The 27990-nt window shown below is 32.5% G+C and overlaps 1 protein-coding gene across 1 annotated transcript in view; it reads left to right on the top strand.

Moving 5' to 3' along the window:
• Positions 1–27990, top strand: part of LOC143912278 (cGMP-specific 3',5'-cyclic phosphodiesterase-like) — a 141483-nt gene that overhangs the window by 27591 nt on the left and 85902 nt on the right. Inside the window, exon 2 of the mRNA XM_077431561.1 lies at positions 17903–18725. Coding sequence (XP_077287687.1) covers positions 17949–18725 — 777 coding nt within the window. The 5' untranslated portion in view covers positions 17903–17948. The remainder of the gene's footprint in view (positions 1–17902; positions 18726–27990) is intronic.

Consider the following 27990-nt stretch of genomic DNA (forward strand, 5'->3'; position numbering starts at 1 on the left):
AATTAATTGTTAATTTCGTGTTCTTCGGCCTCTGGACATACAGCAATTTATATCTATATCTATTATCTATATGTATATAAAATTGAATGTTTGTCTGTGTGTCTCGTATAGGCTCCTAAACCACTGAACCGATTACGATGGAACTTTCAGGATTTGTTGTATGCACGTTCGGAAATATTACTGTGAAAAAAAAATCACCTAAAAACGGGAACGAAAACGGTAAAAACGGGAAAGACTGTCATCACAACCCAATAATTTCAAATGTATTCGCTGCCTTCGTTTTTCTGACAAATAGGAACGGGAACGGGAACGGGACCGGGAACCAGAACGAGAACGGGAGCAAAAATTGTATGCGTTATTGTGGCATTGCAACGCATGCCGGGTTCAGTTAGTGTATAATAAAAATTCTGCAATGTTTGTAATAAATTGTCTAGGAATTCGCATTGGGGTCTACCTGTTAGGCTTTCCTGGTATATACATATCTATGTAAAATAAAAAAATAAAATATGTACATAAAACACATTTGTCATAAGAATATGATCAATATCACTGTCACTCACATTTTGAATTCATGGCAATATTCATATTACAAAAATATTCATAAATTTGACTGCTTTCTCTACCTATTTAATCATAGTCAATGATAGCTCAGTGCAGAGTACGTAAATAGTAGGTTTGTAATAAAGATTTCTCGTAAACATAAAATAGCACGATGACAATGGTATCCTAGTGAATACATTGGGGTAAGAATCCAGCATTAGAATACTACAATTAATGTGAATTTTTAATCAAAAGTAATGTGAATTATGTAGACGATGTGACAATCTAAATAGATCGTTGATTTTCTGAACGTTTTGACTTTATCTGATGGTATTTAATGTATGCTTGAAGTTTTTTGATAAGCAAACTTCATCGTTTTATCTTTTAAATATAGAAATGTATGTTCACAACACAAAATTCCAACAAAATATTTTAGTTTCGATTCGTTTTTGCCGCATTGGTTGCCTTTGGATACCATTGTCGTGTTGATTATGCGATAAATCGATTCAAAATTTATAATATGATAGTTTCTAAGATCAAATCTGGTAACCTGTGAATTTTCGTGATGGTTCTGTATAAAAATTGGTCTATTCACAAGGCTCTTTTTATCTTCTAACGTTTTATTTCCGTCAGCAAGTAGTGATCAACAAAATGTATACAAAGTAATTATGTATAATACGGAAAAACCAATATATAACTGTTCTAATTAAAATGATTAAGTTAAGGAATATTATTATAATCGATATTTAACCCTCCCTCACCGAAGTGGGGTATGCAAGTGCCCCAATTTTTACGTTTTTCGTAATAACTATATGGTTTCGTAATAGCTATACATACACCCTATATTTCTTGTATTTTTAGAATAAACTACAAGAAACTTATTTTAATAGATTTTTTATGATTTAGAAAACGGGTACATCGTAAAAAAATACATTTATACATTTCTACGTTCCAAAGTATGATTTAAAGGCGGTAGCAATAAGTCATGTTTTTGACTGTTCGCTTGCATATTGATCGATGAATCAATGTGAGAGAAAGAGACAGCTATATTTTCATATTGTTTTCGTCGCTTTTGGCGCGTGTCTATTGAGTCATGCAGTCGCCTGTTGGCCTTACCTATGTATATTTACATGTCGATATTTGTCGTTATTTTTTAAAACAAAAATAGTCAAAAACATGCTATATGTGGGACTAAATTTTTTTTACGTTGATGTATAAAATGATTAATAAGATATATATATATATATATATATATATATATATATATATATATATATATATATATATATATATATATATATATATATATATATATATATATATGTACATATATGTATAAAATGGTGTTATTTTACGATGTTTTGAAAAATGTCATAACGAGCATATACGCTTTAATATATAAGGATTCGAGATTAGGAGGCGAATGTGGTATTTTTCATAAAGAAAACGTTCATAAACGTTTTCACAAGGAAACCCCCCCTTACGAGATAACAGCACAATAACAATGAAAATGTTTTGGTTTCAGAAAGAACGCAGACCTGAAATTAAGCCAAAGCAAAACAGTATATATGCATATATAATATATAAATTACTTAATCGTGTTTACCTCATAAATATGGAAAACGATTCATCGAGTATACTGCGATCGCGAATAAATTCCCTGAATTTGAAACGGAATACAAAATTTCAGGCTTCCATTTCGACATAAGCAGGTTGAATTTTTAACCACATTTCAGTGCTTTCAAAGTACATAAATACATATTTTAAAATATGCATGTGTTGTGAAGAATTTAAATTCCACGTAAACGTGTATCACATTAGCGTTCACGATTAACAAATAAGTCTGAATGCGGCTACGCGTTTCGCGCATTCATCGTTCATTCGCCGTTAATTAATTACCCTAAAAACCCATTTAAGGCGCGCTGTTTTAACAGGTGTATCTAAATTGTCAAAATTTTAATTAAAATGAAAACGTTTCGGAAGACCAAATATGTATGTTCGAACAACAGGTCGATTTGGTGGGCAGATGGGGAGGTACGATATTGCATTGTTTCAGTATTGATTTCAAGGGAATGCCAATAAAAAATTTACTGTTTTACCGCATTGTTCTGGTGCAAGATAAATGTTTTCCCGACACATACATGCATATAAATGTACATATATATCTTATGCAAACAACCCATGTGGGGCACGACGCGAGGGTGTTTTTCAAATATACACGTAATAATTCAATTAGGCAGTTCGCGTCGGAAATTGTATAGGATGATTTACGGCTCATAGTTTGTGTTATAAATGCGTCAATTATAGAAAACATATTAAGTGAAAAGCTAGACCGTGGGCAAATATTTCATTTTGGCAACATTAAATTGCTTTTAAGCGGAAAATATAATGTACACTCAAAACCCAAATGTGACTTTAGAACTTTCGTAAGCGAAATCTATAATACAAGCGCCTCTTCGACTCATCTCGTATAAAATTACAATATTTAAACAATTATTTTTTGTGCACTAATAGAGAGCATATTTAATGGTCGGTAATTTTTATAGACATTTAATAATAACAGTGTACTATATAAACTACAATGAACCAAATATTTACTGACTAGTATATTTTGGTAAACGCTTACTGATCAAATCAAGTTAAGGTAATTTATTTATATACCAGAAACGCTTATCAAGTAAACCCAATGCGATGTTTGTAACCTGGCCAGTTACAAACATCAAAAAATAATTATATTTATACAGTATCATAGAGACATATATGGAAAAATATATAACTAATACACAACCTATCCAATTATACTAATATTTCGAGAAATACATACGTTTTAACAGATTAGATAGCATATTAGACAAGATAGGTTGCCATTTTGGTGGAATAGTTTAAAAAATATAATAGGAAACGATCGGCCTGAATTATAAATATATTCAAGGTTTAGTTAGCAACACCGGGCCAGGGATTGAACACATGAACCCAAAGTTGAAAGTATTACACGCTAATCATTATGATTGTCAATGACTAAATTGATACAAATCATTTGATTTTTGATTTTTAAATGCTTTTTATTATTACGAAATTATGTTCACAATACATCTTATATCTATTTTATTAGCTACTGATCTACTGATCATTTTCTATTTTACAATTTTAATTTAAGTTGGTTAGTAATCATAGTATTATATTATTCTAATGTTATTGTACAGCATAATAGGAAAAAGAGCTCAAAAACCATTTAATCATATATAAATATACCACAGCGTATTGTACTGGTGAGCTGTCGTATACCGATTGAGAGGTCGTGGGTTCAAGTCCCAGCCAAATACGCTGTTGGCAAGATTCTGTGGTTATTTGAATACAGTTTAACCACCTCCTTCTAGAATTTTCCTATTTATCTAGCTTAATTATTGTGACTGATCCAATAAATCGGCATCTCGAATTAATTGATTATAAAAACATGCTACCTACATAATGTATTTCTTGTTAATTTGTTGTGTATCAAAAAAAATGGTTGATTGTCTATAGATATCTTTATTGAATTCTATTGTAATATGAATTGAAATGTACACAAAATATCTGAACATAAACACCTGTGGAAGCAATTACTTTCATGAAACTGAATGGTAGCAACAACCGTTTATTGTTTTGACAGATACTATTCAAGTAGTCAGTGACCAATAATATAACTTACATATCATATATTTACTGACTTAATTAAACTAACTTATTGACCAAGCAAATAATGCGTTTAGATGTTAATTTATGCTTCGAAGCTGAAGCACTCTGAAATTGTATTTAAATAAACTTAATTTAAATAAAATTTCCCCATAATATAATAAGAATGTCTATTTGAATGATTTTTTTTCATTTGAAAATGAAAGTTTATATAAAAATTCATCTTAAAATCAAAGTAGAGCTAATGGAACCTTTGTTGTATCTTTTGAAAAGAATTTTCTTCTGCTTATAAAAATGGAGAAAAAGTCTCTCTAAAGCAGGTCATTATTGTATATGTGTATTTAAATGTTATTAAAAAAGGTTGCCAATATTTCTGAGAAGCAATTTTCTAAAGTGTCGACTCTCAAGGGGGTTTTCTCAAAATAAAACTGGTCTCTCTCATATCGTGCGAAGCTCTTCCTAAAATGTAAATAAAGCGATCTTGAATGTTCAAATTCATAAGGGTCGTATGTTCGTATGCTGATTTTATTTACAAATAATTACATACAATATCAAACCTTATATGTACAAAAATATATAAAATATGAAAGTATAACAGTTGAACCTTTGACCTTACTCTAGGGTTAGTGACATTGCTATTAAGATTACTGATCCTTTTGAATGGTCATTGACTCCGCAATAGATTCGTAATCTTTGTCATTGCCTCTCATTCATAATCCCAAAGTATCTAATTATATATATGAAATATCTGCTGTATATATGCAGTCTGATATATGAATCGATATTTGCAAGAAGACAGCAAGTAAGGGAAAAGCTTTCGTGACGAATATTTAAGTAAGCATTTCTTTTATTAGATACATATAATATATTATTCATTTTAATTAAGTAGCTTTACAGTATGTTCTTTGTTACTAAATCGATTTATATTTACTCAAATATTAATATAATAGTCGGTTTCATAGCAGTGGTTCGTAGGCCCCAGGAATTCGGTGTAACTAACAAAAGTTGAGAATTGAAAATCCAAAGTTTACTTTGCTTAAATATATATGCAAAATCAAAGTACAAAATTGAATTATATTGGTAGCTTGAGTTGAGAAGGTTAGCAAGATTGACATAAACTTTTCAAAACTTCAGAAAAGCGCCAAAGGTTTCGTTGAAATGAATAATTCATTTTACTGTATATTTGTAATTAATTTAAAATGTACATTTTTTTAAATGCATAACAATATGAGATGTGATCATTGTATCACAGGTCTACTTTAAGCTATTATCATTATTACTTTATTCTAAAATGAATAAAAAACTGTCAAAGTCGGGATCAAAGTGAGAGCTATGTATATTATTTATGCATGTGCATTCGGAGTTGTATTTTGAATTAGATTTAGAAATTTGAATTTAAAGTTGGGGCCAGAATCATATTTGGGGCAGAATTTGGAACCAGTCGGATTTATAGTCATATATGAAGTCAGTATTATGTATATTCGAAGCTGAAATCCAGGCTAATTATATTCGAAGTAGTGGTCAAATCATATCTACATACATAATGTGGCAGTGAAATTGAGTATGAGTCATTTAGTCAGTTACCTATAATTACGGTGACTATATACAAGGAATCGTTTTATAACTTAAAAAAATGCTCTATAAGTTCATAACATTTATTATTAAATATTAGCATACAAAATTTAGAATTTTAAATGAACATATTTATAACACAGTATTGAAGTTTAAAAGTCAGTCACCGTTCGAATTACTGCCTACGTTTAGATAAAAAAAATTATAGAAAACTGATTCTTATTTTATTTCAAACGAATTTTTATTTTAATCGAACATGTACATACATTTGCCTTTACATATCGCTCCAAAGCGACGAGTGTACTAACACAGATACAATACGATAATAATAAGTTAATACAAGCATTTTTATACAATGCGAATTCAAACAAACATCATCCAAATTTTGTAAAATATAAAAAAAACATCGTAATTTCAAGAAGAATATTTGTGAATTAGCATTTGATTTATTTTATGAATATTTGAACTACTAATATTAGGATACATATTTTTTAAGTAATGAAAAAAAGGGGGAGGGGGGTCATAAAAATTAAACACCGCCCTGGTGCTTTTTTATTTAGCACCAGTAGTGTAGTCGGACCAGGTCGTCAACCTGGTACTTATTTTTGAGCCAGGTCGCCGCCCTGGCACTTTGATTGATATAAACATTGTTTTTCGAGTACAATTAAAAAATATTTTGACTAAAATTTTGTATTCCAAATATTGTGAGTAGACTCTCGTTGTAACACTCGATGACCACAATTGAATAGTAATCTGAGCACATTCGAAGCTTAAAAGATGTTTAATGAACTTTATTGGATTTTTTTACCTAAAACCAAGAGAATCTTGACCGATTGATTCATTTCTTCTCCTATTCTATTTTTCCAATATTTCCAATATTTTTATACTTTAGTTTAGTTATGTAATGTGCTATTTAATCATATTATAGCTTTCATTCTTTTCCTTTTCATTTGTTTATTTTGTATTTACCTTTTTCATTTGTTTTATATTTGTAAATTTAAATTTCTTCTTATATTCTATTTTATAACCTTTTCCAAATATTTTAATACTATAGTTTAATTATGCAGTGTTCTACATATTTTGTCATGCCTTTATTCTTTACTTTTTAATTTGTTTTCCTTATATTTATCTTTTTCATTTTTGTAAAAATCTATTATTGGACTCGGATGTTACATTTATTATTTATTTACTATTTTTTTTTTATACATATGTACATCCTGTCTGTTGATTTTTCAATTAATAAAATAAATATAAAATAAATAAAATAAAACTTTGAAAGAAAACATGCTTTGAACTATTGATCATACGCACTTGAGGATAGATAAAAGGGAACTCAGCTTAAATGAATAGTCATATCTAAATTCACATGTTAAAATTTAATTGTTTTTTTGACATACATATGTATGTATACATATTTTATCATTGCCAAAAGCAAATGTTGCTGTTGACACACAAACACGGGTTTTTCAAAATCAAAGATGTTGAAGAGAGTGCATTATGGAACTTTTTATAAAATATAAAATTAATACATCTTATTTTAACAAGTAAGAATATTTGTTAATGATTATTTGATTTTTTTTATAAATATTTTAACTACCAATATTAGGATACAATTTTTTTTTAGTAAGGAAAAAAGCGGGGGGGGGTCATAAAAATTAAACACCAACCTGGTTCTTTTTTATTTAGCACTAAATCACTGGTCCTGAGATATCTACATATGTAAATACATACGTACATGTTTATATATTTACATTATATTCTCCTCCAAACGACCTCATCCATCATAAAAACCGCGAATCACTCCACGGAGTAAGTTTAACAGAACGATCTTTGCAATTTACCCTGCGCTTAACTTCCCGTTCCGGTTTACCAACTAGCTGATAAGTTTCTTGCATTTGCTCGAAGTGCACACATGTATGTATATGTACATACATACATACATATTGTATAGCTAAGATTTTCCGTACGGTAGAAACGCCACTGTATGTCGATCCATTTCAGCCAATTTAAACCCATTCGAGGAGAACAACGTTCCAATTCCGAAGTCTACCAAATGCAACGAGAATCTATCTTCCAATCTATTAGCGTCGTTATTGTCTCGTGACTCCGCAACGGTGTAGCGCTCCGTAATTGAATCACCTGGCAGCTTCAAGACTCATTTACAAGTCAAAGGTCACCATAGTCACAATGATGGGTACCTACGTAGGTACCCAGGGTCCCCATGGGGACCTATTAGCGTGCTCGTCGGCGAACCTCTCGTCACAGCATTTTAAATGTATACGAAACGCTGCTAATGAGACTCGTAAGTGGCATTGCAAAAACAACATCAAAAACTCTGTATCAGGATATATTATACATATAATACAGAATTTAACTACATAGAAAGTTTTGTTTTATATTTGTATATGTAAGAAATCACTTGCATTAGTACCATATATTTTATATATTTATTTATTTATTTATTTATTTACATATACATATACCAGGAAGGCCTTACAGGTAAATCCCAATGCGCCTTCCTGGCCAATTACAAATTACAATTACAACTACAAATGCAGCATTTTTATTTAAGTCGTTGAATTGCGAGATACTGAAAAACTCGCAAATTAACGAGATATCTATGAATTGTACATAAATTTTATTGTACATCAATCAAACTTCAAATAGTGGTGACATAGTAGGTAGGAAGGATTTTTAGCCAATTTTTTTTTCCGGGAACCGTTTCAACAATGAAATCAGAGAAAATTGGCAAACTCTGATAGGAAACGATCAGCCTGGGGTCACAAATCCAGGTCTGACCAACAGCATGCTCTGAAAAATTCATTTTCATTAAGGGATTGAACCCGGCACCTTCTTGACGCTAAGTAGAAGCTTAACGACCGAGCTATGCTGTTGGCTTATATATTATATAATATGATTCAGCTTTCGTTCAACTTTTGGAGGTTCCATTTTGATTGATCTTTTTACTTTATCTATGTACTTAGTAACAATAGATGAAGTTTTGTGATCATGCGAAAATTCGATCTCGAGATTTTGACTGATTCGAACGAAAAAATGTGTGTGTGTGTGTGTGTGTGTGTGTGTGTGTGTGTGTGTGTGTGTGTGTGTGTCTGTGTGTTTGTGTATTTTGGATATTTTAACTGAAACTTAGTATCGGTTACTGAAATTCTTATGGACATGACGTAAATTTTTTTCGAATTTTTAAGTTGACTGAGTTATAGGTGTCCTCTTTTTTTAAGTTTTTGAATTCAATTATCTCCCAAACCGTTAACTGAATCGAACTGAATGTTTTTTACATGTAATGGAAATAATAATCTTTATTTTATGACATGTTTATATTATACATTTGACTATTTGGAATATATTCAATCCAACCTGGTACCACCCACCGTTATAGTTGAAGTTGAAATATATTCCGTCTAACCCACGTAAATTAATTCATATGGCTAATTACATTCCAACTTGCCAAAATATATTACAACTGAATTACAGTTCAACTACAAGTTTTTACCACGGTAGATGAAGGGGCTGGGCTTTCGTGGAAGCGTCACTCGACTAGTAAATTGAGTTGGAAAGTCACATTTTTGTTTTGAACACACTCTAAGAGTTATCGTAATACGCTACGCATTACCTTTATTCGTAATATCTAGCCAATATTAACGTATTGTTGACCATTCATAAAAGCATCAGAGCTATTAAAACTCAACTGTTATATTACAACTGGCGCACAATGTTGAAAGTGTATTTCCAATTGTAGAGATATAATTTACTAGTTGAATTGTATTCGAATATGAATGACGTAAAACGCCAGTTGGAATATATTACAACTGAAAATACACTTTGACCGTAACTTATATACATATTAATGACAATTCTAATAATAATTTAAGCGTATGTTTCGATTTTATTATATGTAAATACAAATCGAATATTTATTTTGAATGTAAGTTTGGATCCATTGGTTTATTTTTAGTATTTAAAATTCAAATGGAGATATAATTTACTAGTTGAATTGTATATGAATGACCTAAAACGCCAGTTGGAATGTATTACAACTGAAAATACACTCGACTGTAACATACATATATAATATATACAAAATAGGTTGGAAGCAACTAATGAAAATATTCACAATCTGAGCGGAAATTTAATGAAAAATTTCCAACAATGTCTTTATCTGACTTTCATTTCCGCCCCAATCTGTACATATGTATATGTACAAAATAGGTTAACTTTCATGATTTTTTTTATATAAAAAATATTGTTCATTAGTGTGAAAGCATATTTGATTTTCGTTTCGTTGGATATATAATAGTAGGTAAATACAATAAATATAATATCCACCGACTGTTTTCCTCTTATATGTAGTTTCAGTTGATTTAATGATAGACATTAGACACCCACTGGAGAGGCGTCCTTCCCGAGGTATTAATATATTGTGACGCATTCCTCTTTATATATGTACATTAACATACATATGTAGTATATATATATATATATATATATATATATATATATATATATATATATATATATATATATATATATATATATATATATATATATATATATATATATATATATATATATATATATATATATATATATATATATATATATATATATATATATATATATATATATATATAGGTAGATAGTTTAGTCAGACAGTCGTTTAGTAATTTTATTATCTTTGAAAATACATTTGCGAACGATTTTCTAGGAACGATATTGAATTCGCAACAGGGAGTTGCTCGCTTGTAAAATTTGGCTGATTGATTTTAATTTATTTATTCATTATATTCGTGAAAATGTTTAAAAATAATTTCAAATAAAAAACAATTGTTTTTAAAATTTTATATCAAAAAGCTATCATTTGTTTTTTTTTCACTTGTCCCGTTTTAAAAGCCCACACATTACGGATTGTATTCTTAATAAAACAAATATAAAATGATAAGGTATGTTAATTATGTAATTAGGTACATTTTCTGTAATTAGGTACATTTATGTAAATTAGGTACATTTTCTTTCTAATCATACGACAATGTCAATGCATACGTTTTATTCGTCATAATAAGATCATAATATGCACAATATAAATGCACACGTTTTATTCGTCATAAAATGTACAATGTAAATGTACATATACATTTTATAGTCAATGCACAAATGAAAGTTATACTATATGTAATTACATTTGGTAATATTCCTTTAAAATTTTACATTGCAAAATTTCTATAAAAAATGTGCTTTATGTTTAGGTACAAATAATATTTCGTTAGGTACAAATAAAATTGTATTTGTATTCGATGTAAAACGAAATACCTCCATATACATATAATAATGCAGAGATATGTTATAATAATATAAATAATATTCCGTTAGTCACAGAAATTACAAACTATCCAGTAGATTCTATGAAAGAATCACTGATAACCATATTAACGTTGTTTCAACACAGTCTCAAAATGTCTTTACCCTTCAAATATAAACACATATTACATACATTTTTAAATTGCAATAAAATGTTCATAAAATTGTGGATGTAAAAGATACTCGTTTTTGTCGAGTTCATTCTCTACAAATATTTACTTTATATTTTATAATTTTATAACATAATATTTTGATTTTTATATGCTTTTTATTAATATTAAATTATCTTCACAACCCATCTTATATCTATTTTAATAGCTTTAAAATTTCTTTGTTGGTTATTACAGTATAATATTATTTTAATGTACAGCGTACAGCATAATAGGAAAAACAAAAGCTCAAAATTCTATTCTTATATATATCCTATTGTTATAAAAACCTAACAATTGTAATACATGTATATAATACATTTTATGCATAATATTAACGAAAGACTGGACTTCATAATAAAGTCGACGAAGTAGATTGTGTTTAGGTAATTTGTGTTCATACCCAAAGGGTAAAGACATTTTGCTGTTATCACCGAGACTCTTCACAAGTACATATATTAGTATGGTTGTTAGTGATTCTGTCATAGAATTTACTGGCTAGTTTTTAATATCTGTGACTAACGGAGAATTATTTCTGGCAAGCTGTTTTTTCGGTACTCCGACTTTTGCGCGACAGTCAAATGCGCCCTGACCCAACCGCCCCGACATTACCGCGTGGCGACAAAACCACCCCATCAAAAATTGCTCAGCGACAAAACCGCGCCAAAATATATGAACAAATTAAAATATCAATTTCGACTTAGTTTCACTGAAGAATAGTCTTTTAGTGAATTCTCGCTTTTAACGTTAACTTAAGAAAAATAAAAAATTCCACCGCACGTCACTGATACATATCAATATACAATTCTGTTTTTTCATATATGTTCATATGATCTGACGCGGTCTTGTCGCCGAGAGCTTTTTGCTGGGGTGGTTTTGACGCTGCGCGGTAATGTCGGGGCGGCTATGTCTGGGCGCTTATTTACCGAGCGGCTATGACTGGACACCGTTTTTTCATAATATAGCGCTATCTTACATATTATTTTTATTTATTATTTTTAATCAATCAATCAATGTACAATGTCATTACAGATCGCTCCAATGCGATGAGTGTACTATGGAAATTAAGAAATTATATATATATGTATATATATATATATATATATTTTTTTTTTAAACATAATCATTACATAATTTTTATTATTCCTAATATTTATCAACGATATTCAATCTTCTATTCACCATTCTAAATTTTTATTATATGCGGATGACTTAAAAATCTATAAGAGAATAATTGATTTACCTGACGCTCTTTATTTGCAAGAGGATTTGAATTCTATTTATGAATGGGCTAATGTTAATAAACTTCCCTTCAATATCCTAAAGTGTCGGGTCATTTCTTACTCTCGTTCTCGTTCTCCTATTAATTATCCGTATAAATTTCATGATTCTCTTCTTCAGAGAGAATTATTTATATCTGATCTGGGAATAGTCTTCGAAAATAGTTGGAGTTTCAACATTCACATTGAGAATATCTGTGATAGGGCAACAAAAATCCTTGGATTCGTAATCCGTAATTCGTCCGAACTAGGGCTCACTGCCATTCGTCTCTTATATTGTACATTAGTTCGCAGTGTGCTCGAGTTTGGCTCCATTATATGGTCTCCCTATCAACTTCGTTACTCTCTAATGTTGGAACGAGTCCAAAGGAAATTCCTTAGATTTTTATATCTGAAGACATTTGGATTTTATCCATATCTGTTCCCTAGTGCCTTTGTCTTGGGATCTTTGGGTTTCAACTCCCTGGCAAAGAGAAGAGATTTATTTCTTGGGAAACATTTCGTAAAATTACTTAGAGGAGAGATTCACAATCCCACTATCCTGGAGAAACTAAAATTCTGGGCCCCGGAAAATCGTAGAGTTTTAAGAAAACATGATATATTTTTACCAATTAGGGCTAAATCAAACGTGCTCATGAACTCCCCCCTCTCGAGAGCTGTTCGACTCCTCAACTTACTGGCACATTACTTGGACCTATTCGATGCCAGTTATGTTGAGTTGGTGGAACACATCCTAAATAGCACGATATAAATTTTTCAATCTTATTTCTTTGTTCTTATTTTATGTACATATTTTTTACTTGATTTTTATTATTTTTTTATGATGTTTTTTTTTTATTTATGATTTTTATTATTTTCTTATGTTTTTTTTTATTTATGATTTTTATTATTTTTTTTATGGTGTTTTTTTTGTAATTTTTATGATTTTTATTATTTGTATTAAAATCACATTGACGCTTTGGGGCAACCTGTCAAGTCTCTGTGGTATTGATTTTTTAAAATAAAATAAAATAAAATAATTCAAAACCACACATGACATCTATGGTCCGAGATCGTATAAAATACGATGATAATAAACATCGAATACAATACGATTAATTAACATTTTTATACAACAATACGAATTTATACAATAAACATCCATAAAGACATCTATGGAGAGAAATCCGGTGAATCGTTACCAATATATTTCGTGTGTCAATTATACGCGTAACGTTTCCATAACTACAGATACGCGCACGGAATAGAACCGGGTCATCACATATTCACTACGGAAATAAAAGTTTTATTTTGATATAAATTTATTTACAATTTGAGCATATGGCGGTGTTGGAAGAACGGATTGGTAGCCAATCTGTTCTTTTTTCAATTGGCGGATTATTTTTATCCACTTTTTATGCATTTGTCTGTCTTTGGAAACTCTTAAATCAACGTATAATGTATAGTTTCAACAAAAATATGTATAATATAAAATGAACGATGTTTATATTAATTAAACTTAAATAATCGAGTATTCGGTGCCAGCAAGAGAAATGTTTTTACGTTTATTTAAAAATATTTTTTACATTGCTCTAGTGCCACCCCTGAAATTGTATGTAGAATGCATGCAGTCGCCATGACACATTTAAAAACTGTCAAACTACGATGTTAATTGAATAATACGTTACTTAAATGATTAATTTACTTTTAAAAATATATCCCACGTTGTTTATTGTGTGCATTTGAATGCATTGTGCAATTTGTCATACGAATGTTAGTGAATTTGTAATTCGAACGCTAATGTACCATGCGTTCGAACTACAACGTACGAATTCGAATTAAAACGTACTAACAACCTAACCTTAAATAAAAAAAACCAACCCTAACATAACCTAACCTAATCTAGCCTTAAATAAATAAGTCGAAAAAGATAGTGGACCACGAGGAGAGTGGAAATGGACAGAAGGGGGTCCGGCATCGGAGTGGAGTGGCGTGATTCGTATCGGCGACGCACTATCATCCAAACTGTGAAAAATTATAATTTAACTAAGAGGGGCCAGTCAAAATGTAATTGGATATGATTTCACTGAACGATTCCAAGTGGAAATCTAATTGGATATGATTTCACTGAAACTTCACTGAAATTATAATTTAACCGCTGTTATAATTTCACTGTAACATATACATTTCATTTCAGTTGCGGCCTTTAAAAATTTGCTATTATTTTCATATCATAAAGAATTTTCGGTGATATTTAATTTCAGAAATCATCGGATTTCCTTTCTCCGCGCAATTTAATTCCATCTAACTTTTCTGTTTGATCTTTTCGCGATCCAAAATTGGATTGTTTGCTTTTGCAAGGGTATAAAATTCACCTATATAGAATTCGCATCGCAATATCGGATCAAGTATGTAGGCGTTCCTACCATTAACATTAATTTAACAAAGCGATACAGAATTACTTCATGTTTTTATATTTGATATAAATTAATGAGCGAAAAATTTCATACCCCTTTGAGAATTCGATTTGATTCAGAGTCGTAGAAACATTTTAACGTTTTGAACGTTAAAACGTTTACGGCACTTTAACCGCATCGATATCGATAAATTAATTTAACAATAATTATAAAATAGAGATTTTCACTCGGATTGAGTTGCACACACACCTACATGCTACATTAAATTTCAAATATAATTAATCGAATTCGATTTCGTTGGATTCATTTTAAAATCATTTTCTATCGCATGTTCAAAGAAAATAATAATAACGCATGTTTTATTATGGCTTCGCACGTTTTCAGTCTATTGAATCTAGATTAAATTTCACGTTAGAGGAAAATTGTAGAGATCGTCGACTGGAAAATCTCGGTGCATCGCTCGGGTCGTTGGGAAATTAATATCTGGGTTCATCATATGAATGATTTATTCGAGTGGTGTAGCGTAACTCTACATATTTGAATAAAATATTATATTACGAACGAAGCTGATATTTTTTTTGATGTACATATTTGCGTGTGTGCTCTCTTTGAGTGATTAATTTTATATACATACATGTATTACTGAGCTGTGAGCTAAAAATCTGCAATTGACCTTTCCAATTACGGTGATAATGTTGTTGTAATTTATATGCGGTACATGTGTGTATGTAGGCGGGTAAATAATTCGATTTATTGGAACTCGATAATTTATGGTGACCCCAATCGTCGTCTAATTGTGTTAAAGGAGAACTGCTGGTAATTCGATTGAATGCATGCAAGGTGAGTGTACATATGTACATACATACATAGGATGGAGTAGGGAAATGTGATTAAAATAATATGATTATTATAAAACTTTCGTAGATAGTATGCTATATTTAAGAATAGATTGAAAAGTGTCTTGACGCTTTCGTGGTTGTTTGTCTTTTGAAATTTATGATTACCCGTCATTTTGATAAAGTTCAAATTCGTCAGTGTTTTTGACGTGAGTTGAGATGAATTTTATTTAAATATATGAGTAAACCCTTCAGAAAGTACTATAACCATAAAATGCACGTTAGATTTTAGCGCATACTTACAGGTTTTGTGTTGTACGTATTTATGTATGTAGTGGCGGCAGCTAAAAAGTTACGACAAGTTAAATTCTCAAGAATATTCATGTTAGATTTTTATAGGTCGTGAAACGAGAGTGTATAAAACATGGTGTTCTTTATTGTGATGTAGTTTGTTGAATAGAACTAGTCCATTTTTAATTTGATATATGAAGTTTTGTGATCGTAAAAAAATTCAACTTTGAGATATTGCCTGATTTTTCTTTTATATAGAATTTTAAATAATAGTGAAAAACAGCAGTAACAATGTACATACATATTATTGTTTAGTATTGACTATGATTTTTTTGGTTTTTAAATGCTTTTTATTATTAAGATATTATGTTCACAATATATCTTATATCATAGTATTTATTATATATTAGTAATCATAGTATTTATAACATTCTAATGTTAATGGACAGCATAATAGGAAAAAGAGCTCAAACACCTATTTACAATTTTGTATCGACTATGTAAGATAGCTCTCTCTATATTAAGAAAAATCTGCTTGCTAGAAATAATATTCCGTTAGTCACAGAAATTACAAACTAACCAGTATATTCCATGACAGAATCACTGATAACCATACTAACACGCTTGTGAAGAGTCTCAAAATGTCTTTAGCCTTCAAGTATAAACACATATTACATTTTTAAATTGCAATAAAATGTTCGCAAAATTGTGGATGTAAAAGATACTCGTTTTTGTCGAATTCATTCTCTACTAGTATATATTTATTTTATATTTTATATTACTTACATTATATTTTATAATTTTATATCATAATATTTTGATTTTTAAATGCTTTTTATTATTACTAAATTATGTTCACAACACATATTATATGTATTTTAATAGCTACTGATCCACTGATCATTTTCTATTATTCAATTTTCTTTGTTGGTTATTACAGTATTATATTATTTTAATGTTAATGTACAGCATAATAGGAAAAAAAGCTCAAAAATCTTTTCTTATATCCTATTCTTATAAAAACGTAACAATTCTTATAAATGTTCATAATAAATTGTATGCATAATATTAACTAAAGACCGGACTTAAAGATAATAAAGTCGACGATCTGAAGTAGATTGTGTTTAGATAATCTGTGTTTATACCCAAAGGGTAAAGACATTTTGCTGTTGACATCTCTTCACAAGTATGCTAATATGGTTATTAGTGATTCTGTCATAGAATTTACTGGATAGTTTGTAATGTCTGTGACGCCCTGACATACTTGTATCCTACGAGTTGTTTGACAGAAAAATAAAAATTTCCACTGCACGTCACTGATACATATCCATATACAATTCTATTTTTTCATATATTTTCATATGTTCTGACGCGGTCTTGTCGCCGAAGCTTTTTGCTGGGATGGTTTTGATTGTGTAGCTTTCAATCATCTTTATCTCTGTGTCCTCGCTTAATACACTTACTTATAATGTACACATGTATGAAAAAATTAGTCGGATTTATACTGAAAATTGAAAACAATGAAGCGCGATTGGAGTAAGGAATCGTTACAGTGTTCGCAGATAATTATATAATTAGGTATTAATTAGACGGCAACATTGAACACGAGATGAGATACTTCGTCGATGTACACAATATAACGCCATTGATATAATTGGAACTGTCAGTTGCAAAGATCCCGCTTTGTCTAACTGAGTAGGCCAGGGAAGGGGGGCCGGAGAAAACGTCAATAATTTACTACAATTTGACAAGCCTTAACGACTTCTAATTACTCGTCAACTTTTGTGTTTCAGGTGAGAGGCAACCGATGGCGATAAACCGGGACTAATTCGACCCACCATGAGCGTCTTACCGGAGGCTGTCGGAAACGGCGGCCAGCCAACATCTGACCTCAACTCCAACGTCGGACATAGGGCCTCGGGAGACCTCCTCAGGCTGGTCTATGAGCTGCCGAAGGACTTCACTGACGGATCCTGGGACGGCAAGAGTACCCCGACACCAGAGCCCATCAACGACACAGCAGGAATCAACATCACCAGCCACGTGAGGGCCAAGATGGAAGAGTTGACTAACACTAGAAGCGCCACCACCAGCATATCCTTGAAAGACGTCATGAGCTCCAACAACGCTCTGAGACTCAACAGGAACAAGCTGAACAAGCCAACCGACGACCAATCCGACAACGTCTTCCTCAGCGACGAAGAAGGCGACAGCAAATCCGAAAAGACCACCACTTACACGAATCAAACGATAAGTGTGACGGAATCGAGCCCCAGCCATTTGAACACCTCGTCGCAGAGGACCTCGCTGGTGCCCAACACGTCACCGTCCAAGCTGTACGGCGAGAGGAACCAGACGGAGACGAGTCGCAACTGTTCAAGTCCAGTGGACGGCTATCCCATGTCTGACGTGTCGGACGAAGACATGGAAAACTTTAATAGGACTCTGTCGAACAATCCGGACATGTTGGAGAAGTGGTTGCGGGAAAAAGCAAGTCCGGACGTGTTGAAGAGGGTGCATGTCATTTCTGAAACGCCCGTAGTGAATTCCGGCTCGAAACGGACTTCGGTCACCTCGGAGCTGTTCCAGTTGTGGTTGGCGTCCTCTCCTGTGAAGGTGAGACTTTAATGATTTAGATAAAACCACTCAATAAATCATCCCCACTTGTTGAACAAACTCGAGTGGGCACTCGATAGCGTACATATTATATAATACATGCATACATAAGGTGAACGATCAGACTTGTCTAAATATAGGGAGAGGATTGATTTTATTTTTCACATTAATTAAATCGAGACAAAGAGGTCGTACGAAATCGGCAAGGCGAAGTTTCAGAAATCGATACTGGTTTGAAAAGTTTGCTCAAAGGATTATGAAATTTTTTAATTAAATCACGGATCAGTGAAATTTGGACGGGCAAAATATGCACATACATATGTACGTACATACATATGTATGCATGTGGGGTCGGTTGTACGAAGTTCATTGTACGCCGCGGCGCATTGTTTCTATGAGCCCTCTCACTGTATCTTTGTTTCACTGGAATGAACGAGTGGTTGGACGCATCATATGCTTGTGCATATAATTTTGAACTAACGTATGCTTTTGATTTTTTTTTTAAACTTTTATTTTTCACTTTGGAGACAATAGTTGAGTGTTCTGCGGGAAATCATTGTTATGCATGCATGTAATCGGGTCCTTAGAATATACTATTGTAGGCAAAGTGAACATTTTAAATGTGTTTTAAATCGATGAAAATTAAAACTTAAATATACAATGAATGAAAACTTGAAATTTGGATAGTTGAAAATTTTCAGACTAGGTTCTTTGGCGAAGGGGAGATGGATGGTGACCCCATGTTGAATGGTCTTTAAGAGTTTTTAAATCCGTTAGAAATGAACCTCCTTGTAAGAAGCATGTTGATTAGATTGAAACGTAGGGCTTCCAAGCCGGCTAAAACTGAATCAGAAAAATCGGCTTTTTGACTATTTTTCAAAAAATGGAAATCCGGCTTTTTAAGGAATTGAAATCCAAAGATAAGTGATTTCGACATATTTCTATAATACCCACTTTTGATGATGGTATTTATAGGCAATTATTTTTTTTTGCATAATGTATTTTATTTACATTATAAAATTTAAATCTTTTATAAAATATTAATATTCTGAAACCGGCTTTTGATTTGTAAAAAAACCGTAAACTGGTGTTTTGGAACCCTTATTTATTTATTTATTTAATTATTCAAATTAAATTTAGACCATAGTGATTTAACAGGTTGCCCTAATGCATCACAATATGTAAACAAGATCGATTAAATACAATAGTGATAAACATAAGAATAAAATACAATGACATAAAATAAGAAGAATAAAAATAGAAACAATGCAATAAAATGTAAAAAAATAAAAATAACAATGCCGAACAATAAAAATAAAACAATATTAAAATACAATACAGCATTAAAAATTTAAAAAAAAAATTTTTTGACAAGTCCACGTTTGAGATGGAGAATAGATAAAATAGCAATTTCATTGGCAAGGCATATCGCACACGAAACGTGATGTGAAAAATGTTTGTATTATTATTAAGTAATTAAGATTTTTAAATTAGCTTAATAGCATAGATAATAAATAAAAATATGTTCAGTATTAAATGCATCGTTGTTGTATGTACGTTTGTGTGTGTGTGTGTGTGTACCGATTCCAAAAAATGTATAAAGATTTAACTCATCATTGATATTACGAGGAAATATTGCCAGTCCCTAGAGTCTCGTAATAACCACGATCGACTGTATACGGGCTAATGAATATCTGTCACTTTTTTGCGTGAACGTCTCTGTTAGACATTTTTTTATAACTCATTTGCGGACCAAGTCGTTCGTGCACGGCCCAATAAAACTTGCACAGTGGGGGAGAGTGAGTGAGAGAGAGAGAGAGAGACGACCTAAATATAAAAAAAAAGAATCTCAAAAAGTAAATTCGGAACGAAATCGTCTACACAACGGATTAACCGAAAAAGGGCCGTATTTCAAACGGGTCGGCCAGCTCATCACCCGCGGGGATAAGCGCGAAAATAATAATAAAAAGTTTCACTCTTTTTTTTGTTTTGTTGCGTTGTTGTTGTGTTTGTGTCGGTTTTACGAGGAACTTTTGCGAAACGGCCGCGAAGAGCCGAAGAGTGGTATTTATTTATGGATTTATTCGGCCGCCAAAACGATTATGAGCGCAATAAATTTTCCGACGCGCGGGAAAATTGGCGAAAATCTCCCCCCACGTCGACGTCGCCGTCATCGTGCAAAGGATCAATTACACATTTCGGGAAAAACGAGTGTTTGACAGCAACGCGATACGTCTCGTTTCGAAGGTGATGCGAGGGTGGGTGGGGCTATGACGGGGGTAGGGGACGACCCTTGAACTTCTCGCGAATTTCAATCATCCCTGCTGTTTGAGCACCCTCGTCGATTTATTATATCAGGTGTGTCCCTATGTGTGTGGGTGTGTGTGTGTGTGTGTGTAGGCTCATTCGAAACGAGAGCCTCGTTGAGACTAAATTCGAATGCGCATTTATATATCTTTGTTTCCATGTATGTAATATTTCAATGCGAGGCGTACCTATGTACCTGTTCGTGTGAGTTTCTATTGTGCGTAGTACATATGAGGCGGTTGGCGTTTACACGTTACTAAACGCGTTGTCGTGTAAGGGTTGACAAACGAGGGTTAAATTAATGGCTTTGTGTGAATGTGTGTGTTGCAGTTTTGAATTGCTTAAACTGACTACGTGTGTGTAAATGTTAATCTTCTTCTTCCTCGTTTGCTCAATGCTGAGCGTCACTGGGCATTTATGTCGTCTGGAATTTGATGGACGATCTGCCTCCACTCTTCTTGGTTCTGTGCCAAGTTGGAGGCAGCGTTAAGGGATGAAACCCGCCAGTTCTTTGATTTGGTCAGACCATCTCTTGGGAGACCGTCCTCTAGTTCGCGTTCCGGTAACTACCAGCCTCTCCAGACTCTCCAAATTCTTTCTGGTCATATGGCTAAAGCAAAGAATCCTGCGCTCGTATATATGGTCGGTGTTGCTTTACTGAACAGGATAGAGTCCTTTGAAATTTGGTGTTACCGGAGGATGTTAAAGACCTCATGGAAAGAGAAAGAAGCCAACTTCACCTAACCTATCATGACCCTTAAATAAATAGGTGTCGGCTGCTAAGATATGTTTTTTTTTCTTGTGAAAATATTGATGAAATAAAAATATATATCTAAGCAGTCAACACCTATTTATTTAAGGGTCAGGATAGGCTAGGTTAAGTTAAAGTTGTAAATACGTTCCGGTAACTACCTGCCTCTCCACACTCTCCGAATTGTTTCTGGTCATATGGCTTAAGTAAAGAATCCTGCTCTCGTATGTACGGTCGGTGTTGCTTTACTGAACAGGATAGAGTCCTTTGAAATTTGGTGTTACCGGAGGATGTTAAAGACCTCGTGGAAAGATAAAGAAGCCAACTTCACCTAACCTATCATGACCCTTAAATAAATAGGTGTCGGCTGCTAAGATATGTTTTTTTTTTGTGAAAATATTGATGAAATAAAAATATATGTATCTAAGCAGTCAACACCTATTTATTTATGGGTCAGGATAGGTTTGGTTAAGTTAAAGTTGTAAATATGTTCCGGTAACTACCAGCCTCTCCACACTCTCCGAATTGTTTCTGGTCATATGGCTTAAGTAAAGAATCCTGCGCTCGTATTTACGGTCGGTGTTGCTTTACTGATCATGATAGGTCCTTTGAAAATTGGTGTTACCGGAGGATGTTAAAGATCTCATGGAAAGAGCATGTGAGGAACGAAACGGTCCTCCAGCTTCTTTATAATAAATAGAGAGAGCTTCTTGACACGGTAAAGCACAGTAAGATGGAATATTTTGGCCACGTTATTCGTGACCCCAATTGTCGCCGTCTACATACAAATAATCATAGAGGGGAAAATATAAGGCAAACGGTAGCTTGGGAGGAAGAACTACTCTTGGCTCCGAAACATTGGTCATGGATGGGACTCGGACTCGAAAAATCGTTTCGGCTTGCCAATGGCTACGTCCATACTACCGATATGTACAACCGATATTTTCGAATTTTCCATATCCAGTTCCCATATTGCAACCTGTGGTTGCTATTTAGGGACTGGTTATGGAAAAAATCGGGTGTAGATATCGGTAGTGTGGACGTAGACAATGATAGGGAGGAATTCGCACAGGCCATAAACGATGTCTGCTGATTGGTAGTCGCCTACGAAGACTACCAATCAGCTACTACTAAGAAGAATATGGCTGAAGTAGGAAATAACCCCTTTCCTACACGTTGTGAAGAGTCTCTCTGAGACTGCCAGCTCTTTGAGAATGGAGATTTTCGTGTGTCTTGTGGTCCATAGGATGGGCAGCAATTCGAATGCATCGAATGCATTTTTTACTAACCTCTTTTTACTTTCACTTACGATCACTATTATTCAGGGTTCATCTCTCAATTTCATACAATGCAATGGGAAATACCAGAGATCGCACCAGACGGATTTTCGTTCTTCTCATAATATAGCGGTTCTTCCATATTTTTATCAAACTGACAATCGCCCTTTTCGCCATTCTGCAAATTTCCGATTGGCATCTTTTTTCCCTTGAGACCAAGGCACCTATGTAGGTAGATAAAGTCGTCGACTTCCTCATTGTATTTTAGAGCGTTGGAATTTATGAGAGTCTCAAATTTGTCAATGAATTTTTGTTTTATTTTTGTTTATCTCTAGACCCAAGTGTCTACTCTCTATCTATATTCTTCTTATTAGTTCATCTATTTCATCCTCATTGCCGGCTATTAACGTCGTGACTTGTGTTAGAGATCTTTCTGTCGCCTATTGTTACTCCATCATCCGTCGTGGACTCTTCTCATTATTTATTTATTTAAGTTTAAGTTCGGACCATTGTGGCATTACAGGAGTCCCTAATGCGCTACAGTGGTCGAACAAATACAGAGAGATGAGAAAAATAAAAATAAATACATACATATATGTACACGTGTTTTGTCACACAGACAAAAATGCATTTATACATAATCCTAAAAAACTAAATCATTATGATATTAGCAGATAAAGTCAAAATATCAAATAATAAAATACATTATGTACTCCCCATATAAGTATGTACATATATTAAAAAGATCAGAAGACAGTATGTAACCCTGTCGGACACCTTTTTGGACTTTTTCCGAAAGAAATTCATATATTATTACTGTTGCCGTATCATGTAATATGTATAGGTATATAAATTATGAATGAGTATTATTAGTTGTATAAGACAGGGTTTAAGTTTTTATATCTCAATTTTAACCTATAAAATTTTCTATAATAGTTTCAACTTACACATGTACATATGTATGTATGTTTGTTTTCGGTATATTTAAAAGCTGCCTAATAGTATTAATAAAATATGCCTTCGCAAGATAAAAACAATAGTGTCTGCAGTGTAGAATAAGAATGGTTTTATACCTGTCGTCCATTGAAATTGATTACTTATTTTTTATTGTTATCCATTATTTTCACGTATAAGTTGCAGTGGATTTCATTGGAAAAGTTATTAATGTTAAAAATTATAACTACATATATATATGTCTGTATGTATATAAATATGTATCTAGATTTTATAACTTTGTCAATGAATATGAAAGAATAAGTAAGAAAGGACGTGACAATTCACATTGTCATTGCATTCTTGTTTTGGACTGTTTATTCTACTAAATAAATACCTACTTAGAAACCGTCTCATCATAAAAGAATTTCAGCAAGCTTTTAATTTGTTTTATTCGAGGGGAAATCTCACAAAAAGCTCGTCAGAAATAATTATTTGAATTATGTTTTACCCCTTTAAATAAATATTAAATGATATAGTATACGGATAATTAATATGCATAATTAATAATTTGTTTTTCATTTGAATATCGTATTCCGTGTGATTTGGTATTTGTTATGAATATCATTTTGTAATTCGACGATGGAGGTTCTGCCACCGTTAATATGTATGTACATACATACATACATACATATTTATTTTATTTTATTTTTTACATATATACCAGAAAGGCCTTACAGGTAAGCCCCAATGCGCCTTCCTGGCCAATTACAAACAATGCAGCATTTTAATTACAAGTCGTTGAATAACGAGACACTGAAAAACTCTCAAATTAACGAGACATCTATGAATTGTGCGTACATTAATCACACTCAAATAGTGGTGACATAGTAGGTAGGAAGGATTTTTAGCCAATTCTAATCGGGAACCGTTTCAACAATGAAATCAGAGAAAATTGGCAAACTCTGATAGGAAACGATCGACTCGGAGTCACAAATATGTCTATAGTCTGACCAGATGTACCCAGATAACATAACAACATTACAGATGTACCCAGAAACACTACAGATGTATCCTCTTTTCAATCGAGGTCAGCTCATGGTATCGAACCAGGCGCCTCTCGGTGTTAATCAGAAGCTTAAGAGGGCTGTACACCCGAAACCTTAATTTTGTTGCTGTTCCTTTCTTCGATATATGTATATATTGAGTCGACAATATATATATATATATATATATATATATATATATATATATATATATATATATATATCATCATCATTTACAGCCACTCGCCGTCCACTGCTGGATGAAGGCCTCTCCAACACGCTTCCACCCGTCTCTGTTTTGCGCAACACTCATCCATCTCACTCCGCACATTTTCCTAATTTCGTTCACCCATCTTCCTTGCGGTCTTCCTTTTACCCTTTTGCTCTCTCTCGGGTACCATTCAAGCACTTCTTTTGTCCACCTTTCATCCATCCTCCTAGCTACGTGACCCGCCCATTGCCATTTCAATCTCTTCACTCTATCCACTATGTCCACCACTCTTGTCATACTTCTCACCCACGTGTTCCGCATTCTGTCTTTCCTCGTTATGCCAAGCATACAGCGTTCCATGCTTCTTTGAGTGCATTGGATTTTATGTAGCATCTTGGTGTTCAGTGTCCAAGTCATATATATATATATATATATATATATATATATATATATATATATATATATATATATATATATATATATATATATATATATATATATATATATTATATATATCAGATCAGAGAGCGGAGTAATAATTAGGAATAGAGAAGAAATCATAGACAGAGTTTACACGTTCTATGCAAAACTATACGAGAACGACAACGGTCAATTCCCCGCTCTGGACACACGGCCAAAGGGTTCCTGCAGTATTGCCTAGCGAAGTAGAGGCCGCGCTAAAAAGATTTCGTATTCTCCAGTTTACTCCTCTAAAACTGGACCAATTTAAAAAAAAATTTCATCATCGGTATGAGAAAGATATTTTCTATGCAACTGTTTGCGTATTTTTTTTTTAAATCGACCGTTAAATAAGCACGCTGGACTCTTTTCGTGTTCGCGATTTTATAGATGTTTGATGGCTCCTAGCTCCTATAAAAGATAACTAATCAAAAAAATAAAACCTCAAAAACATGCCTATGGTAGATATCCATAGCATATTAAAAAAATAAGTTCTCTAGTGCCATAATTGAGGAAGGGAGAAGTGTAATACGTTTGTATGGACAAGGCGCTGGTGTCCAGCCCTCTTAACGACCGAGCTATGCTGCTGGCTAATATATTATTCGAAATTTTATGCAAAATGAAAATGATTTGAGGTTTTTCCTTGAATTTAGTTTTGTTTTGATTAAAATATGTATGTCTGTATGTATATATGTATGTACATATATAAACGACACGTTTTATCAGAGCGTGAATTTTGGGTTGGTTTATTGATTTGTTAAAAAGACTCCATATCGTCGTATGTATGTAGTAGGCCCCAACACATACACACCGCTCGACAAGTTTCAATAGTTTCATTGTTTGGCAATGTTATCAGTCCCATCCGGAGGATCTCTTCAATTCAACTCCACTTCCATCCCCCGCTTTTTGCCTCCCGCAATAATGGGGTGGAGGCGCTAGTTACGCTCTAGTCCGCAATAACAATGTGAAAGTTTTTCAAACTTTTAGATATTGAATTCCGACTAAACTTTTCAATTTTCCACTACGATTAATTTTCAAATGTCATTGTTGAAATGCGAAGAATAATTTTACAACTTTTAAATCCACTTTTATACATACCTACATATGTATGTATGTATGTACATACATATTTTTTTTAATTATGTAAGTTTTGATACAATGAAATAAGAAAAGTTGGCAGGTTAACTAGAGTTATTATAATATGTCAGAGAAATGTTATATTAATAGAAGTGGCTTTAGGCGTCATATTGTTATCAAGTGACGATTGTCATCATAATTTATGGTTGAGCTTTTGCTTAGCGCCGAGAGGACGCCGGGACCTCGATTAAAAATAATTTATTCTGAGTATTTTATGTAATGCTGCTGGTCAGAATTGGATATTTGTGACTCCGAATCGATCGTTTCCTATCAGAGTTCGCCAACTTTTCTGATTTCATTGTTGTAACGGTTCCTGATTAAATTGGCTAAAAACCTTCCTACCTACTATGTCACCACTATAAGATAATATACATATGTACACTATGATTGATGTACAATTTATGTTCAAATTCATAGTTGTCTTGTTAATTTCGACTTTTCAGTGTCACATAATTTAGCGACTTATGTAATAAAAATGCTGCATTGTTTGTAATTGACCAGGAAGGCGCAGTCCTTGTCCACAGACAATCCTAAATAATTTTAGCATCAGTCGTATTTGATGCTTGGTGTTCGACGTATGTCCGATAAAAACTTCTCTGTTTGTTTATATTACTTGCAAGATGGGATGAGCAGGCATCGGTAAAAATTGCACAATGCATTCAAAAACACACAATACACAATATGGGATACATTTTTCTAAGTAAATTGATTCGATTGTATTCTGTGCGTTGTAGCGTATTTATAGAGACGTATCTCGTAAAATTGACAACAACTATTTATTCGTAAGAATCCTTCTATTATTATAATATTGCTCTGTACTATGTATATTATACAATACTTTTGAGGTGAATCCATGTCAAATTTTATCTACAGAAAATCAGATATCTTCAGATCTGTAGTTTGTCAATATACATATGTACATCATGATGCGCGTACGATGAGAGGAATTTCTTTTGCATTCTGAAATAATAAAGGTATGTATGTTATTTATGCGAATAACTTTGAGTGGAAAAAATTCTTGGAATGGAAAAAAATAATGAAAAAACTACATATAAAGAATAACTGGGTACTTAATTTAATACTTCAACGTTTTTTTTTACTGAAATCACACAATTAAATTAATCTAGAAGATGTTGTATATAAT

Source organism: Arctopsyche grandis, chromosome 5, assembly GCF_051622035.1.
Source record: "Arctopsyche grandis isolate Sample6627 chromosome 5, ASM5162203v2, whole genome shotgun sequence".
Taxonomy (NCBI): domain Eukaryota; kingdom Metazoa; phylum Arthropoda; class Insecta; order Trichoptera; family Hydropsychidae; genus Arctopsyche; species Arctopsyche grandis.